General features: G+C 36.9%; 1 protein-coding gene and 1 long non-coding RNA gene across 7 annotated transcripts in view; one reads left to right on the top strand and one right to left on the bottom strand.

Moving 5' to 3' along the window:
• The window catches only part of LOC147872063 (uncharacterized), a 146,000-nt gene extending 140,755 nt beyond the window's left edge, over nt 1-5,245 (bottom strand). The window contains exon 1 of the long non-coding RNA XR_015538019.1: nt 4,994-5,245. This is a non-coding gene — a long non-coding RNA (uncharacterized LOC147872063). The remainder of the gene's footprint in view (nt 1-4,993) is intronic.
• On the top strand, nt 1,226-17,586 carry LOC147872062 (RAC family serine/threonine-protein kinase homolog). 6 transcript variants are annotated; one of them, XR_015538006.1, is made up of 12 exons: nt 5,438-5,500; nt 7,477-7,732; nt 9,405-9,473; nt 10,083-10,289; nt 11,580-11,695; nt 12,557-12,667; nt 14,593-14,670; nt 15,325-15,428; nt 15,870-16,005; nt 16,550-16,681; nt 17,051-17,193; nt 17,415-17,586. XR_015538006.1 is itself a non-coding variant. In XM_087359280.1 (11 exons), exons 2-11 carry the CDS (start codon nt 7,507-7,509, stop codon nt 17,087-17,089), a joined length of 1,218 nt encoding a protein of 405 aa, XP_087215406.1. In that variant the 5' UTR covers nt 1,226-1,816; nt 7,477-7,506; the 3' UTR covers nt 17,090-17,586. The 6 variants fall into 6 exon arrangements, 4 of the variants coding, with proteins under 4 accessions (XP_087215406.1, XP_087215407.1, XP_087215408.1 ...); XR_015538005.1 differs by having other exon boundaries at nt 17,051-17,198; XM_087359280.1 differs by lacking the exon at nt 5,438-5,500 and adding an exon at nt 1,226-1,816 and having other exon boundaries at nt 17,051-17,586.
• Nucleotides 17,587-17,958: the final 372 nt, after the last annotated feature.

Genomic DNA, 17,958 nt, shown 5'->3' with positions numbered 1-17,958 from the left:
GTTAGTACTCAAGGACAAACAGATTCGGTATACTTTGATCTTACTAAAGCATTTGACTTAGTCCCTCATAGTATTCTTCTTGGGAAACTTAGAAACTTTGGACTATCACCCAGTTATGTTGATTGGTTACATAGTTATCTTTCTGACAGGCAATCTTTTGTTCGTGTATCTGGAACTCTTTCGTATCCTTATCGTGTTAAGTGTGGAGTGCCTCAGGGTTCCACCCTAGGCCCCTTACTGTTTAATATATTCATTAATGACATCTGCGACTCCATACATAATTCACAGTGCCTTTTATTTGCTGATGACTTAAAGATGTATCGGAGTATCAGCGATGTTGATGACTGCAAACTGTTGCAGGACGACATCCATTCAGTTGAAAATTGGTGTCTTGTGAATGGGATGCAACTTAATTTAAGTAAAACGACTGTTATATCATTCACCCGGAAGACAAACAGTATTTATTTTAATTACAAATTGTGTAACAACCTGGTGGCACGCTCCCATTGTGTTAAAGATCTCGGTGTTCTACTGGACTGTAAGCTCTATTTTCACCAGCATATCAACTATATATTATCACAGAGCTTAAAAATGCTAGGTTTGATTCGGTACATTACTTCTTCCTTCTCCACTGTTGATAGCCTTTTGGTCTTGTACAGTACCTTAGTCCGTTCCAAAATTGAGTATGCTTCCGTTGTTTGGAACTCTATTACTAATACTGATTCATTTAGATTGGAAAGGATTCAAAGGAAATTTGTATCTCTATGTTACGCTAGATTCTTTAATGGCGTTTGTGCTTATAATTATGACGATATATTAGTTAGATTAAATTTCTTATCGTTACATTTAAGGAGGAAGCTTTTGGATTCACTTTTCCTCATCAATGTTTTTAAAGGCAAAATTAGTTGCTCATCTGTTTTTGATTCAGTTAGTCTCTGCGTACCTACTAGGTCTACTCTACCTTTACTGTACAACGTAATTTCAAGGCCAGTCTCTCTGCCAGATGTGTTTCTGCTGCCAATGCAGTCTGTAGGAGCATCGACATCTTTAACAAAGATTGCATTTTGCTTGCTGAGGTCAGTCAGTTTTTTAAACAATAATCATGGTTTTTTATTGTTTACTTAGTATGACATTTTATTGTGTATGTTTTTTGTCCAATATTAAACTGTTTCTAGTATAATTATTATTTTACTTATCTATAACATTTAGTTATGACTTATTTTGCAATAAATCAATATTGTACAGTTATGTTTTCAGTTCTTTGTTTGTTTGCTTTTGTATTGTTGTTAGTGCTTGGCTGTTATTGGCCTTTTTGGCTGTTGTCAAGCACTTTAATAAATGAATTGAATTGAATTAAACCAAATATGTATAATAAATAGCAGGTAATTGTAAAAGTTGTTGGAATGTTCAACTTTCGTGTTATAATACTACACGGTGTGAGGGATTTTAAGATCACGAAGGTAAGTTGGTTTTCGTCAGACTGAATGGCTGTTGTTTGTAAACAGCATTATGTTAATAGGATCAGAAAAATAAAAGTCCGGTTTGATTGGTCCCGCGAGTGGACAGTGGGCAGTAATTGAAGCTCGCCTCCGTGCTATGAATACGTATCGAAACACAGAAATCTACGCTTGGACCTAACTTCTGTTCTATTTGTATAAGAGCCAGGTGTCGGTTGCTGGTCTACCATGTTCGTGTACTTCTGTCGTGGCCTACTATGAATATGTACTTGAATGCAACGCAGCACAGTTGTTATAACCTCGATATGATCATGTTTGGGATATCACTGCACTAAATCGTATATTTTTAATTAAAAATAGTAAGTAATATTTTGTTTGTTAAACATTACTTGAATTTAATTTATATGTTGCTTAGTTGAAACGGCAGTGAAATGAGACTGCCCACTCATCCATGTATTTCCTGTGTAAGAGGACAAGGCATCAAAATTGATTTTGCGTCTTAAAGCTTCAGCGGATTCCATAATTAAAAAAACGGTTAGTAAAGATTTTATTTTTTATAAGCTGCTTTATTTCAGTTTTAGACATAAGTGTTCTAAAATATTGCGTTAAATTTTGTCTTAATTCTCGTGATCTTCATCACAGCTGTCACTTGGTTCCGCTTTATACCAGGAGCGCGAGACAGAATATTTAAATCTGTCTTGAGCCAGCAGTAATTTCCAGAAGCCGTAGTATGAATTTGAAAGTAAACAATATAGTTTAATGAAAATATCATAAATATGAAGTTTTCGCAGTTTATAATGTTAATATTTATAATATTATTATATTAAAACTGATCTTGGGAATCGGATGTCGGAATGTGAACCGAATTCAGATTCCACAAGCTCTTGTCGAATCCAGCGTTTTGATTTAAGCGGCGTTGAACCTTCGGCCTGTATTACCATATGGCTACTCGTTCGGTCTGTTGGTTTGTAAATAATCTGTGTCCTTTTTAAAAAAAAGCACTACGAAGAAAGAATTAACACTAAAAACTATTTAATAATAACACTCATTTTGACTTTTATATTAAACCTTCGTCGTTTATATTTACTGACAAACGGAAAGGAAGACGAATATAACATATGCTCGTTTATTCCAATAAAGAAACTATTATTTCCTATAAAATAGCAAATCATTTATTGTATCTCCTGTGCTACGTAGTTCATTCGAGGAAAAGACTTATTTTCTTTCAAATATATAAAAGTTACAATTACCGGTTTGAGTTAAACAGTTTCTGTGATTGCTATCAGATAGTGACTGAAGCAGTTTACAAATAGTCCCTAAAAACACCTCGCACTGATAGACTACATTTCTGGCAAGATAATCTGTTTGTACAAATCACTGCTTCATGCAGTTGTATCTGGCTTATTTTCGAGAATGTAATAAAGATTCATCCTATGCGTCCTTTCGTTTGGTACTTATACATGAGGGATATGTACTCTTTATATTTAGTGTATTTTATTGTATTAAGCCTTATTCTCAAAAACTTGGCCGAAAATTAGTGACTGTGTCTCTGCATGCTTGTCCCTTGTAATTCAATTCAATTCAATTCTTTATTATTTGTGTGCTGTATCAACAGCCTGATGGCCAAGTACAGATACAGCACAGAGATAAACTCACAAATACAGTAAAACATAAAAGGTAAAACAAGCAATATATAAAATACATTAATACGAAAAAAATACACAAAAAATTACTACTAACTACATTAGGATATTTGTAAAAATGACTTGAATATGAAGAAGTGTGACAATTTTCGTCTCGAATATGTCCAAATCCCTGCAGACAACATTAGCAGCTGATGCGCATCTAGCAGAAGGACTGTTTTTGAACAAGGGGCTAAAACTGAACATAGAAAAATCTCTCAGATTCCGAGCAGGAATGCGGAGACCGACAGCTTCCAGAAGGGAAGGACAGCATTTAAAACCGCGGTAAACCTGCGCAAGGAACAGTGCATCACTGCAATGCCTTCTCTTACGCAGGGTCTGGAGTTTTAAATACTCTAAAGCATCAGCATAGCTGTAATGCACGTGGGGGAGGAAACGATAGTAGCAAAGGGCTGCAAACTTCTGCTGGATACGTTCCAGTTTGTTGGCATCAGTAGTCATAATAGAATTCCAAGCGACCGAGGCGTACTCGAGCTTGGATCTAACTAACGTTACATATAACATATACAGGCAATCGAGAGAAGAGAACGAAAAGGTTAACGTGCGAACAAGACCCAGCAACTTAATACAATGTGAAAATATGTGGTCAACATGATTGTGAAATCGGAGCTTGGAGTCGATAAATATTCCCAGGTCTTTAATAGTATCGGTACGTGTTATGGAGGACTGAAAAAGTTTGTAATCAAAGATCAAAGTAGTGGTTTTCCTGGAGAAGGAAATTACTGTAGTTTTACTAATATTGAGTTTCATGAAGTTAGCAGTGCACCAACCTTGTACCGAGTCAATGTCAGTTTGAAGTTGATTGCAGTCGTTGGGAGATTTAATGGCACGAAAAATTTTGATATCATCAGCGAAAAGAAGGCATTTAGAATGATTAATTACTTGGCATATATCATCAATAAACAAATTGAAAAGTAGAGGACCCAAAACAGATCCCTGTGGAACTCCAGAGAGGACTACAAAAGGAGACGAAAGAGTTCCAGAAACGCGAACCTGGGATTGTCTGTTGGTTAAGTAACTACGAAACCAGTGTACATAACCATCAGAGAGTCCAAAAGCACTGAGCTTGTTGAGTAATAGATTGTGAGGGACAAGATCAAATGCACTGCTAAGATCAAAATAAACAGCATCAGCTTGACCCTGGGAGCCAACTATTGGGTTAATAAAATCAAGATAAGTTACGAGATTAGTAACTGTAGATTTAGATTTAGTAAAACCATGCTGACAAGGATTTAATTTCGACTTTATGTAATGTGAGATATGATCATAAATAACAAGTTCAAATAATTTGGAGAAAGTATTAAGTATAGAAATGGGTCGGTAGTTACTAACAGTGGCAGAGTTACCTTTTTTAAAAACAGGAACTACTGCTGCCTGTTTTTCATACTTATAACACATCCTACTACCATCCAACTACCTTAGAGATCCATGCAATTAAATAAAAATGTACGCATGTATTCTACTGATGTGTATGTTGCTGATAGAGTAATTTAACAGTTTATGAGGTATTTGAAGTTGACTTGTAGATCTGCATTTGCAGCCAGCATTTACAATTCTCATGACTTGATGCAGAAAAGTATAACAACTTAAAAAAAGGAAAATTTTCAATGAGCCTCGGAACCATTGTCATCGAGTTAGTCTGTCATTATGTACTGTTTGTACTCTATTGTCATATCACCAACAAGTTCAATTAGAAGTAATACTTTCAGTGTCTATGCACCATACATACAATTCTCATTCTAAGTGTTGTACACATACTTATCGTTTCATGAACTCATGCCCTGATGAACAATACACACACACACACACACAAGAATATACTGCAAAGCTTACTGAAATATTTGGGTGTCTTTCTTTGAATTATACAGACTTTTTTTGCGGTTATGCAACACATTTTTCTTTTTTTGACTGTCTCCACTCAGTTCTGCAGATGGTGTCAATTATTTTTATTAATTGTGTACATCATACATAAAATGTTTAATTATATCCAAGGCAAACAGACAGTTCAAAGTCCAAAAACAATGTTTTATACTAATCAATACCCTGATACGAGTTCTTACACGCTGGCGACATCTGTCGGATATAGCGAATACTTCGTTACTAAAACTCGACTCACAATCGATACATGTATCGATTGCGGCCAGGTATTGCGCGACAGCCATTCGTCAACAACGGTTGCAAGTTTTGAAATGTGAGCAAAACGGTTTGGAAAATTTTTCGAAGAAAACTGCGGAAGAAAGAACTGGACAGAAAAAGTAAGTGTACCACAAAAAGGACAATTCACATTTCTTCATGTGGACCATTAAATCCAACCGGCGCACAGTATTTTTGCTGAGTTGGGTAAGTAATATACAGTGAACAGCCTTCGGCTCCAACATATTTAGTTTCTTTCGTGGTTAATGTGAATGCCTGTTCCAACACAACATAAAATACAAGTGATAGAATAATATATAATCCTTTTTCGGATCAGAATTTGAGATAAGACTGCAAAACTACAAAAGTGCGTATTTTAAGCTACTGACATGTCTTCAAATCATTCATACACAGTTCTGTATCATTGCCATATTATAAATGTTTAGCAAGAAATATTACTGCATGTAGAATTTATAGGTATATTTTTGCTCTAAAGCATATCGCCAGGCAAACTTTACATGTATGTTTCCAGTTTGCAGTGGTTTTGCTAGTTATCATATTCACACCAAATGCAGATTTTACGCAGACACCATTCGCTACAACAAATTCTACAAATATAGGATTTCAGAAATTGCGGGCTTTTCTCTCCAAAACTATATCACGGTGTGATATTTCGGATCTCCATATGAAGTGGTCCTAGTGTGTGGAAGAAGACAAGTGGCATTATATTCACACCAATTTTTTTTTAAAATCGATCGGTGCTTGAAATGCTTAAAGGACAAAAAATACACACAATGTATGTTGATTTTGTAGCTGGCATTACCATTGTGAAAGGAAAGTAGCTTAAAAAATTGTTTTCAAGATGTATAGCTTGGCACCGCAGGTTGTAATGTGCAAATTTTGTTAGGCAGAAGAGGCTCAAGTTTAGTTACTTTCCGTCCTATTTGTCAGCCTCAAAGTTCAGTTTAATAAAGTGTTTCAATGTAATGGTTGACAATACGCCTGCAACTATTACAAGTTACTCCATCAGCAGACAGTCCACTCAAAAGGCAATAACAGGAGGGGAAATGATTAACAATGAGCAATATAAATTGTAGTATTTAACAAATGCTATTACACTGATGAAATGGATGGTGAATGTAGCACACTTGGGAGACTTAGTTGGATTTGATTAATATTTAAATAGACAGTGTGTGAGGATGAGGATTGGATTGATCTTGCACAGGAGGTTAGGATACAGTGGCTGGATATTTTGTACAGAATATCACACAACTTCCATTTCACATTCACATGGAATGCTCAGACGATAGGGTCCATCAGAAATGTTCTTCAAGAGAGAATATTAAGCACCTAGTTTCCATACCCTTGCAGAACAATGGGGCAGAAGTTGATCTCCCATTAATGTACACTAAACAGACCATCTTCTGCAAAGTCAAAACACTCAACTCATTAAAGTCATGTTTACTGACAATTTAGGGTTCACATGTTGTTGCTGGCACTCCTGCTTCATATTTAGAGAGTCCTAGATTCACATCTGTGCCCAGAGACCGAATATCCTGACATTTGCAAATTGGAAAAGTAAATAAAAAATATGTACTTAAAGGATTATATTTCATTTCATTGGTTTTATTATTTGAAATTAAAGCAAATTCTTTGAAGGCCAGTTCAGTGTAACATTTACAATGGGCTTTATAAAGTCAACTTCATGTAGACCTGCTATTATTACTTTTGATACAGGTTCAACTATTTTAAGATAGGTCCCAGGGATGGATTTCTACGAAAAAGGTAATGAATGTCAGATTCTGTGGATGCAGGGAATTTATTGTCACCATGAGCAGCTACCAACCATTCAGGTCCCTGCACCAGACATTTAATGATATTATCACTACAAATGGCGCGGCTAAGAGCAATTCTGGGAATACTTGCTACTGTGCAGTTCAGAATATTTTATCTTACAGACTGCAATCTATCAAGAAATGTAATAAATGTAAAGTTAAAAAAACACAAGAACTGAAACTTTATACTCGATCTCTCACATCAAGGAAAGATGACTGAGAAGGCAGTTGTCATCTGGGATGCTGCTACATGTATTTTAAGTTGAGGGTGTCTAACGATAGTGTGTTAAAGAGAACATTTTAAATTACGGGGGTGACTAATTTGCCTGTCATATCCTCTCTTTCCAGTTTTCTAAAAGCACTGAATTGGACCAAGACATGGGGTGCCCCGTCAACCATGGGGATGACTACGTGAAAAACTGTGACAAATACTGGGACGGAGACTTTCACAACTGGAACAACAAACCTGTCTCTGACTGGGACAGGGACGAACTTTATGCCTGGTACGACAAAAATGTGGAAGACTGGGACTGTGCCACAGAAAACTGGGACGATGACAGTCTCAAGAACTGGGAGAAGGACTTCACGGAGGACAGACCCTCAGGTACGTGACCAAACATCTTATCATTTTGTGTTGCTTGCTGTTAACAAGGGGAATATTTGGCTCATAAAAGACAGGCAGTAAAATGTTTGATACTGGACAGTTTTGCTCCTGATGCCACGAGAACATATGAAAATGGTACATATCTGAGCTAATAGATTTTATCATCTATTTATATCTTAATTTGTGGTTTATATAAAGGATGTGTCAGATGCTCATACAATGTAGCAGAGATGACAATATTTATATTCCTGCTTTTAAGTTCATAAACATGCTATTTCTTGCATGGAAATTTTAGAATGCCGTCAACAAAGTGTGGAAGAATGGAGTCATGTTTTCATATTTCTTATCTTTAATTTCCAATGCATTAATCTGTTACGAGAATAATGGTTAATTGCAAATGTCTGTAAACAAACTGCTAAGGAAAATAATGTTGAATGAAGATTTCAGTTGACAATTATTACATGTATAGCACCAAATTTTGCTGGTTATGTGCATCTCATGTTACTTTTAGGATAATAAAAGGAAGGAAGGTGGCATTTCAATAATATTGATGCACAAGGCATGCATGTACTGTGTTTGAAAGAATATTTATTATAACTGGCCACTTCATTGAGGTGGCATGGCAACATTACGATGGATTTTAGGTAAATATGTTTTGAGCCTCTGAGATGACTGGAAATGGCTGACCACAGCTTCCCATATGCAGGTGTTGTTATTACTCTTGATTAATCTTCCAACTGTAGGCTGCTACTTATAGTGGCAACGATATCAAATATTTTCCAAGTGGGCACAATGCTTTTTATTTAAGAATGATCATAATCTCCTGCAGTGGAGAACATGACCAAATTATGCTACTGAAAATGTTATTAATGGATGGTACCACACCAACGACCATGAAGTTGTAAACCCAACGTCCCTGAATTAGAAAATTAATAAACACACTAAATATTATTTAACAGACTGCACTACAAACATAGGAAGATAATATTAAAATCATCTCCTAACTGGTTCGAACACTCAGCAAGTACATGAATTATTGCTCCTGTCAGTATGAGACCTGAGTTCTGAACAATTACCTCACAATTACGCTTTACATTCTGACAGCAGACCATGCTTGGCAATTAAGTTATAACTGAACCTATAATTAAGCCGTCCAAATACTAATTGCTGCACCGTATTTCATAAGTTCTTCATATGAATCTGTTATTGCACAAAAAATTGTGAGTAAACACAAAACAGTCATGTCTTATGTGTATTTGACATCTTGTCAGTGCCTTGTTTCCTGAGACTAATGCCGGTCAATGTATAATTTTTAGAAACCATCAGAAATAATAACTATCATTAGGACTACCCGAGCAGTTCTTAGGAAGTGGAAATGCCAATATGTACGGCACAATATAGACTAGTATTATAAACTTCAATTTAAATTACAGGCTGTTTTTAGAGACAACAAAACTTCAGACCACTTAGTTAAAGAATTGCCTACTACACAAGTCCTACAGACTGTAATTTAATACATCAGGAAGGTCACCACCATCTGTGGTAACATTCCTCTTCAATTATGATGGACGGTCCATTCAATGGGCAAATTATGTGGCGTACTACGAAAATTATTTTGATCATGGGTAGGATGCCTTAGAACATGGCTGTAATTTTAAAAACTTTGTTACAGAAAAGAATTTGCGGCCTTACGCAACAAAGCTGAGAGACTTTAACCCGCTGAGACTTCTAGGGGAAGGAGGTAAGTATAAATTTCCATTAACACTTGCCTATCTCTGCTGATAAATATAGGCCTGATTTTCTGTAATCCTCTAGATCAATGGGCAAAATAGTAGAAGTCGTAGCACCAACAGCTGTTACTGCATTCAGACATGTGATTATGATCAGTGGTTAGATATCTAACCACAACATTGACAAACTCTGAACCAAATCTTTATTAATGTTTGAGCAAAATGAAGCATCAGAAATATTTTCTTGCTTCAAGACGTCATGGTGTGGTTGAGAACAGTTGGAAACAACTCAGAATTCTTTTATGCTTAAATTAAATGAAAATACACATTTTGCCAACAATACCATTCTTTTTCTTACTGCCGACTATTTTCTTGAATGTTATCTGGAAAGAGTGGACTGACAAATGGTAACCATTATTAACCGTTGTGTCTTTATCTTGGTACACATAAAGACCCACAAATTCATAATTTTAGCACAAAATGCACACAATCACACAAATGTTTGATATTACCCAAAACGTTTATAAACAATTATGATCTTTATAAAGGGACAGTCTACAAATACCTCAGACCACTATTGAGCAGAAAGCAACAAGAATCATAACCGTGTGCTGTTACAGGTTTTGGAAAAGTTTTCATGACGAGGAAGAACTGTGGCATGGATAATAACAAGACATATGCGATGAAAATCATGGATATTCCCGTTGAAGGCGACCGAGACAAATACCAAACAGAGTGCTACGTCCATCAACTCTGCTCCCAATTTCCATTCTTGGTAGCACTCTGTTACGCCTTCAACACAGAGTCAAAGATCTGTCTCACACTTGGTGAGTACATGAAAAACAATTCCTGATTCGAGGATGGTTGAGAAGCAAAGTGAACTATTTAACAACAGAAGTGTCAGTGCGTTGTAGTGCCAAGTAATGCTGTAAAATTTACATAGTTGCAGAGGTACAACACCCTGATAACACAAAGAATAAGAACCAGGTTCAAACTTAAATTCCTAACATTCCATGTTTTCAGAATATGCGTACTCTGCTGGAATCAAAACCTTCAAAATTCTGTTCACTAGTGTCAAAACTATTAAAGATTATACGGACAAATTTGCTGTACTTAGGCCTATCTTCTGCATAACAGTGCTTTTAGTGCAACATCTTAAAATCGTTATTAAACCTCTATCTTCCGTGAAACCTAATTGCTATTTTAATTTGTACACATCTGTATGTCCCATATTCCACATCCTGTAGTCAGTCTAAGATGTGAATCCATGGAAAGTTTGCAGATAAATGTACTGTCTATCTGAGCGAAGAACTATCTTGACCTTCATACACAAGTGCCCATCTGCAGTGATGCGCATCCCTCCTAACACGCACAAGAGAAATCAACAGCTGACACTCATTAGTTTTCCAGCGATTCACCTCATTTTTCTAGTTTCGGCATTTCTTAGTTTCTCTTTTTAATTCAATGATCACTGCCAGCACCTGCAACGGAGGGAGTGTTCTTCGTGTCGTTTAATGTTTTTAGGACCACATTCAGGATGCCTTCAAGTTTGAGATAGTTATAACTTTAGACAGACAGACAGACAGTATGTATGATATAGGAAATCCTCCTGCTGAGCACGGTGGTCTGGTGTACTGAGTGTACATCAGTTTGAATGATTCCAGTCAACACCAGTTGCGTGCTGTGGTGTTAACACACTGTCCTATCACTTATGTTTCGTGTGAGGAATCATGTTTACTCAGAATTTATAACTGTTTATAGTAGCCTATAGTGTACATAGCAGTAAAATAAGTTTCAATAACAACTGAATCATTTTAGAATGGGTAGCACAAGGAGTGACCACCATGTCGACCGGAGGACGAAGGGTCAGCGTATTATTTATTTGCTTCTCAAACATCGAGTGCAGTGTCCTGCATGGGCTGTGAGTTTTGTCTCTGTCTACAGATTGTGCTCCATCCCCCACTGACGAACAAATCTGCTGTTTCCAGTCTTCTGGAGAGGAAAACATTGCAGTAACTCCATTGTCAAATTCAACAGATAACGCAGTAGCACTCACTAGTACCCCTAGTATCATGAAGTGTCCTTACAGTAACAGTAATGCATTATTATTTTTCCAGACTATTATCCTGGTGGAGACTTGTTCCATTTGCTGCGTTACTGGGGCAAGTTTACAGAGACTGCAGCAAGACTATACCTAGCGGAGATAGTCCTGGCTGTTGAACACCTGCATCAGGTATTCAGACATCACCTCACTTGTCTGCATTAAACTACTTAAGTGAATGTGGGGCTATAACTTTTTTATTCTATTCAATGTCATTTTTATTTTCTGTGGTAATCAACAATAACAATATTATATGACATCTTAGTTTAAGCGCTATAAGGCAGAAATGCAAAATAGTAGTACTACAACTTTCTGCCACATTAACCTTTATCTTACTAGCGTTCCTTGTCTGGGACATAAGTTGTGTACTCAGCCCTATGAACGTTCCCTGTGCGGAACTCAAAACTTGCAACACTGTAAGTAGACTTGGCTACGTCTTTTGGCCTCTTTTAGGGGCTGCAGATATTGAATCACTTTCTGTAGGGTTCCCACAAGTTCAACCTGAGCTGTCAACCCGGAAACTATAAACAGCAATTAACTTTGTTTATGTCAAGTGGGTTTGGGCTTCATTTTCAGTCCCCCTATTCAAAGTTTCTCACGTTCTTCCTCATGATGGGTGAAAAGAATGTGTATCCACTGAAGTAGCGGAAACAACTTTTTCTGTGTGGTCATTAGTTCACAACCATGGCTTCTATCATGTCGAATGAGCTTCAAAAGAACAAAATAAAGTTACTAAGGCCTATTTAGGCAATTAAGATATTAACTGCATTTTTTCTCTGTTCTATTCGAATAAATATGGCTTTTATTTCGTGAATTTATCATGTTTACTTTAGATAATATTAAAGTTTTCCGTGGAGTGTGCACAAAAGTTTAAAAACCTGCAAAAAACCCCAATAGGGCTACTACCATTTTGTCGTTTAAATCCCCGTCGTGTAAAGGTTAAAAAGCAGCATATCACACTATGCAAATAACTCGTTAATTTCTTCCTTTCAGATCGGTGTCATACACCGTGACTTGAAACCAGAAAATATCCTGATTGATGCACGCGGCCACATCGCAGTCTCTGATTATGGGCTGTGTAAAATCTTCAACTGCCACACAAAGGTAAAGTTAAATCCACCTTATCTTTTGTTGGGTTTACTTACAGGGTCGCATAGGCTACATGGACCACACTCTGTCTGGCACTACTCCTTGTTTAAGACTGGATAGTTTACAGGAGGACAAAATCTTTATGTAGCGATTCTTAATGGAAAAAGTGTAAACAAATGTAACAAGGTCTTTCAATTAGAGGGGATGAACTCAGAACTAATACTTATAGCTCTATTAGAGTTTCATAAATTATTGCTGTTATGCAATTCATACACCATTAACATGCTGTTTACTATACCAGATATGAAATATATTAGATAAATAAGCCTGGTTCTTACTTTGCGGAAACTACATCAGTTAACAAGTGGTTTGAAGAAAGGGCAATACTGGATGCTAAGGAGGATAGAGCAAGGGGCTAGTCCAACTAACTAAATAACTAGATGGCTTACGGAACGCGAAGGTTCATCACCGAATTAACCAAAGCCCTCCACCAGACACTGTTCTGGGGAAACAAAATCCAGTCTCCTTCAACTCCTATCTCCCAAAGATCTTGCCTGAGATTATCCTCCCATCTACGTCTAGGTCTCCTTAGTGGACCTTCCCCTCAGGCTTCCCAATCAATAACCAATGAACACCATTTGCCCCATCAATGCGTGCCACATTCCCCACCCATCTCATTCTTCTTGAATTAATCACCCTGAAGAGATTGGGGGGAAAACAAATTATTAAGCTCACCATTATGCAGTTTTCTCCATGCCCCATCGTCTTCTCTCCTAGGCCCGAATATCCTCCTCAACACCCTATTGTCAAACATCTGCAATCTATGTTCCTCCCTCAGAGTGAGATACCATGTTTTGCACCCATACAAAACAGGAAAAATTATTGTATAGTATATTTTAAACTTTAGGTTTTTATAAATCAGACCGGAAGACAAAACACTTTGAACTGAACAGGAGCACGTATTTCCAGTATTTGGTCTCCTTCTAACTTCCTAATGAGTATCATTTTGATTTGTTCCCAAGTATTTGAACTGCCACACTTACAAGGGATCTATTAGCCACACTAAGATAATTCTGTCTGCTGATGAGATACAAACATAATATTAGTTTTTTGTGAATTTACTTCTAGCCCCACCTTTCTACTAGCCTCCAGTAAAACTTCTGTGTTCCTCTTTATTGTATTTATATCATCACCCAATAAATTAACATCATCAGCATATGCAATTAGCTGAAGTGTCCCATTCAATTGCAACCCCTCCTGCCTGTCTTGGACTTTCCTGATGGCATATTCTAGTGCAAAGTTAAAGCGCAATGGGGACAAGGCATCTCCTTGTTTCAGACCATTCTTGGTGGAAAATGACTCAGATAAATATTTAACTATACCAATTTTACTACAGGTTTCATTTAAGCACATTTTCATTTGACTCACTGGCATCTTTAGAATACCAAATTCAATTTGAATATTGTATAACACTTCTCTCTTAACAGAGTCATAGAAAATTTCGTTCAAACTGGGGTTAGTTTAGATTTTTTAGCATTAATGAAAAAATATGTGTTAGGACCTTGCATACCGTGCAGTGCATCCAAATATACAAAGTATGTGGTTTGTTACAGTTTACCAAGTATTGTAATGATAGGGCGCTTATGGAGTTAACTTAGAATGGGCTGGACATCTAGGGAGAGAGGAAATGCCGCAAAATATAGGTGGGAGAAACTCCTGCACGTTGCTAACTTGGAAAAGAGGGGAGCAGATGGGAATACAGCATGAAGAGGGATCTTAGAGAAATAGGTTATGAGGGCAGCAGATGAAGGAATTGACTGTTTTCAATGCCAAGTAGTGGATGTTCAGAGCTTTGTTCCGGTTACCAAACAGTTAATTTCTAGTTGCTTCCTGTCTGATATCTCTTTTACGGTTATATAAAATGCTTTTTCTGTTAACAGGAGAAACGTGCAGAATCCGTGTGTGGGACAGCCCACTACATGGCCCCAGAAATGCTGCGAGGCAATGGATACAGCTTTGTGAGTATCTCATACCCTGATAGTGCGAGAATAATGAGCTCATTGTTTTATGTCACTGAACCAGCAGTAAGTTTAATGTAAACTATTAAGGCAATGCACTATAATATTCTGAGGATTTGGAGGCACAGATGGAATCTTCATGGAGCTTGCAATGACACATGCATAATCAAAGTAATCAGTTTACAGCACGAGACATAGAAGCATTCTACCAAATTTGGCGAACTCACAACAATTTGATAGGTATGAAGGAAATGTAAAATAATCTTATGCACTTCCACAACCAAACTCTATGAAAATGCTCCTGTTAGCTTAACCAAGTCTGTCCACGGGCGATATTTTGAGAATTGCTTAACATATAATGATAATTTAAACAATGCTTAACCAAATGATTTCCATGTTTCTCATTGCACATTCATCGGAAAATGTAAGAAACGTCAGCAGTCTCCATGTCAATAGGAATCAAACCTCTTCCTATATTAAACAGATAAATGAAGAATGAGTACAAGTCATACACGGGAAAGTTCAATATAAAACTGGAGGCAAGAAATGAACAACGCAGATCCTTCCACAATTTTTTTCTTGATTCTGGAGACCCTAATGAAAATGTTTGACCGTGTGATGAAGTGAAAATGAGTGCAATTTGAACTGTTGCAGGAAGTCGACTGGTGGAGCGTGGGAGTCGTCACATATGAGATGTTGGCAGGCCACAGGCCCTTTGAATTTGATGCCAACAAAAGAGATTTGCAAACACTCTACACGTAAGTATCGATGACCCAACGAACGTGTTCCCTGTGAACATCAGTCTCGTATTAACAGTTACGTGCAGATACCTTTGCGGCCAACACATTACTGTCTATTTCAATGCCAGGAAAGCAGGTGCACATTTTAATCATATGCATAATTAGCCTTAGGCAAGGAAACAAAATGCAAGCACAAACATTACGAAAGCAAATTTGTGCAGGACATCGATATAATGTAAGGGGTCTGTAAACTAAAGTATTGCAAAAGCTAAGAACTAACATATTTTGACAAGTACAATTTTCCTTGACTCTTGTATGACCTGCATCAGAGTTCTCCATGCAAATTACACATAACTAAGCAGTTTACTGGAACCGTCACAGGCATTAGAAATACTAATTCTCAATGCATGTTTAATAAGAATGTTTAAATGGTAAATACAATGGGCCTGTCTTTTACAGTAAAATCGTATGTGACACCATAGACATTCCCACATGGTTGTCGCCAGATGTGGCAGACCTTGTCTGGAACCTCCTGGACAAGAAACCACATTGCAGACTTGGCGCACTGGACATCAAGTGGCATCCATTCTTTGACGTGAGTTCTTATCCCATGTCTGACATGGTATAATAAATAATACAGAATATACACATGTTTCAGTTCTGAACTGTGCTTTGTCCATGCAAATCAAGCACAGAGGCACAGCAGAGCAGTTCATGCCTTCTGACACTATTCTGGACAATCTCGTTGTTTGGAAAGTTCAGCATAATTTACATTCCCAGACAAATAAAAATAACTTATGTGATGGGCCTAACACCGTCAGTACATAAGCAGTAAGACCGCAGTAAAAGGTTTAGAAAGGTGACGCATAATATATTGCCAGAGCAGATTTTCAAAGGTGTCTCTCAGTACACAACAATTTTCTTTGATCCTTGAAGGCAAGATCGGATGTCCCCAAAGTTCCTTGTAACTGCAGTCCAAAGTTTATATCCAAGCAGAAGATTGCAATTCAATTCCTTGTACTTCCTCCGTGATTGAAGGGTCTTTTACTTCGAAGCATTCTCCCTTCTACCTCCCCATACTTTAACTCTGCAATCAACAGTCTGGTCCATGTCACTGACGTTTGTGCTTCATCCTACAGGGACTCAAGTGGAGTGACGTGATGGCAAAGAAATACCAGATGCCACGCCCTCCACCACGACGACCAGTCGGCTCTATTACGTCCAGTCAGACAAGAGACAGTATCTTCAACCAGAGTGAAGACAATTACGAGGTAAGTAAGAGTACTGTGTGATGTGCCACATAGCAACGGTGTTTACACTTGGTGATTCTGTTACATTTGGAAAATGTCCTGGAAGCTGAAGGCCATGTTTCCATTAAGGTGTTTTAGTAATTAAAAGTTCTATGGCTGTCCCGAGTCCTATGCTAATACGCGAGTGGTGGATGACATGAGATGGCTTATGGGCATAAAAATTCATTAGTGGTAAAAGAATGAAATGCAATAAAGAGAGTCTACAATTAAGATACAGCTTTATAAACAGGTTTCAACATAACCTAACGTTTGTACCTTATGAACACTATAATAAACAAGTTCCACTACAACTGAATTTACTTATATATATCTCTGTAATTCATTTTGCAGGTATGCACATATGTTGCGCCCGTACTTATACCACATTAGACACATGACGGAGACATCGAATAGCCGCACCCAAGACCAAGAAATGGACGATGTTCAACTCGCGTCTGTCATCGAAGAAGTCATCACAATACCATTTGAGAATAGTGAAGTACTTAAATAGTTAAATTGTTTTCACTTAAATACTTAAATTGTTGTTAGAACATAAGTTAAATAATGTATTAGTTAAATTGCTTTTCGTTCACATATTATATATATAAGAATAAAAATTATAAAATATGTTCATAAACTTTCGCTGCATGCAATTGCATACTTGTTAGCTGTAATTCCAGTTCTGATCTGATCCAAATGTTTATTTCCTTTGCAGACTCCAGAAATGGACGACGTGATGTTTGCATCGGCCATTTAAGACATCGTGAATCAGCTAAATTAGTATAATTAGGGCATTTTTAGTTGAAAAGTTAAATAGTTAAATTGTTGTAATGAAAACGTTAAATTGTTTAGTCAAAAACTGTTTAATTAAATTGTTTTTGATTTAACTGTTTATATTTTAGATAAATAGTTCAATTGTTTGTGAAAAAGTTAAATTGTATTAGTTAAATTGTTTTTAGTTCACATATTATATATTTAAGAATAAAAATTATAAAATATGTTCATAAACTTGCGCTGCATGTGTTTCCATACTTGTTACTCATAATTCCAGTTCCTGTTCTGATCCAATGTTTATTTCTTTTCCAGATCCCAGGGATGGACAACATTGAATTTCCGTCCTTCACTGAAGAATCACGAATCTGCCCATTTAGTTACGTAGTTTGAAATTAAAAGGTTAGATAGGTTTAGTTAAATTAGTTAAATACTTAAATTCCTTTAGTTAAGTACTTACGTTGTTTTATTTAAATAGTTACAGTGTC

The sequence above is a fragment of the Zootermopsis nevadensis genome, unplaced genomic scaffold (genome assembly GCF_977971745.1).
Source record: "Zootermopsis nevadensis isolate Lab colony 2312 unplaced genomic scaffold, Znev_1.0 Znev_ptg000031l, whole genome shotgun sequence".
Lineage (NCBI taxonomy): Eukaryota > Metazoa > Arthropoda > Insecta > Blattodea > Termopsidae > Zootermopsis > Zootermopsis nevadensis.
Note: the sequence above shows the minus strand (reverse complement) of the source record. Positions and strands in the feature narration are given on the sequence as shown.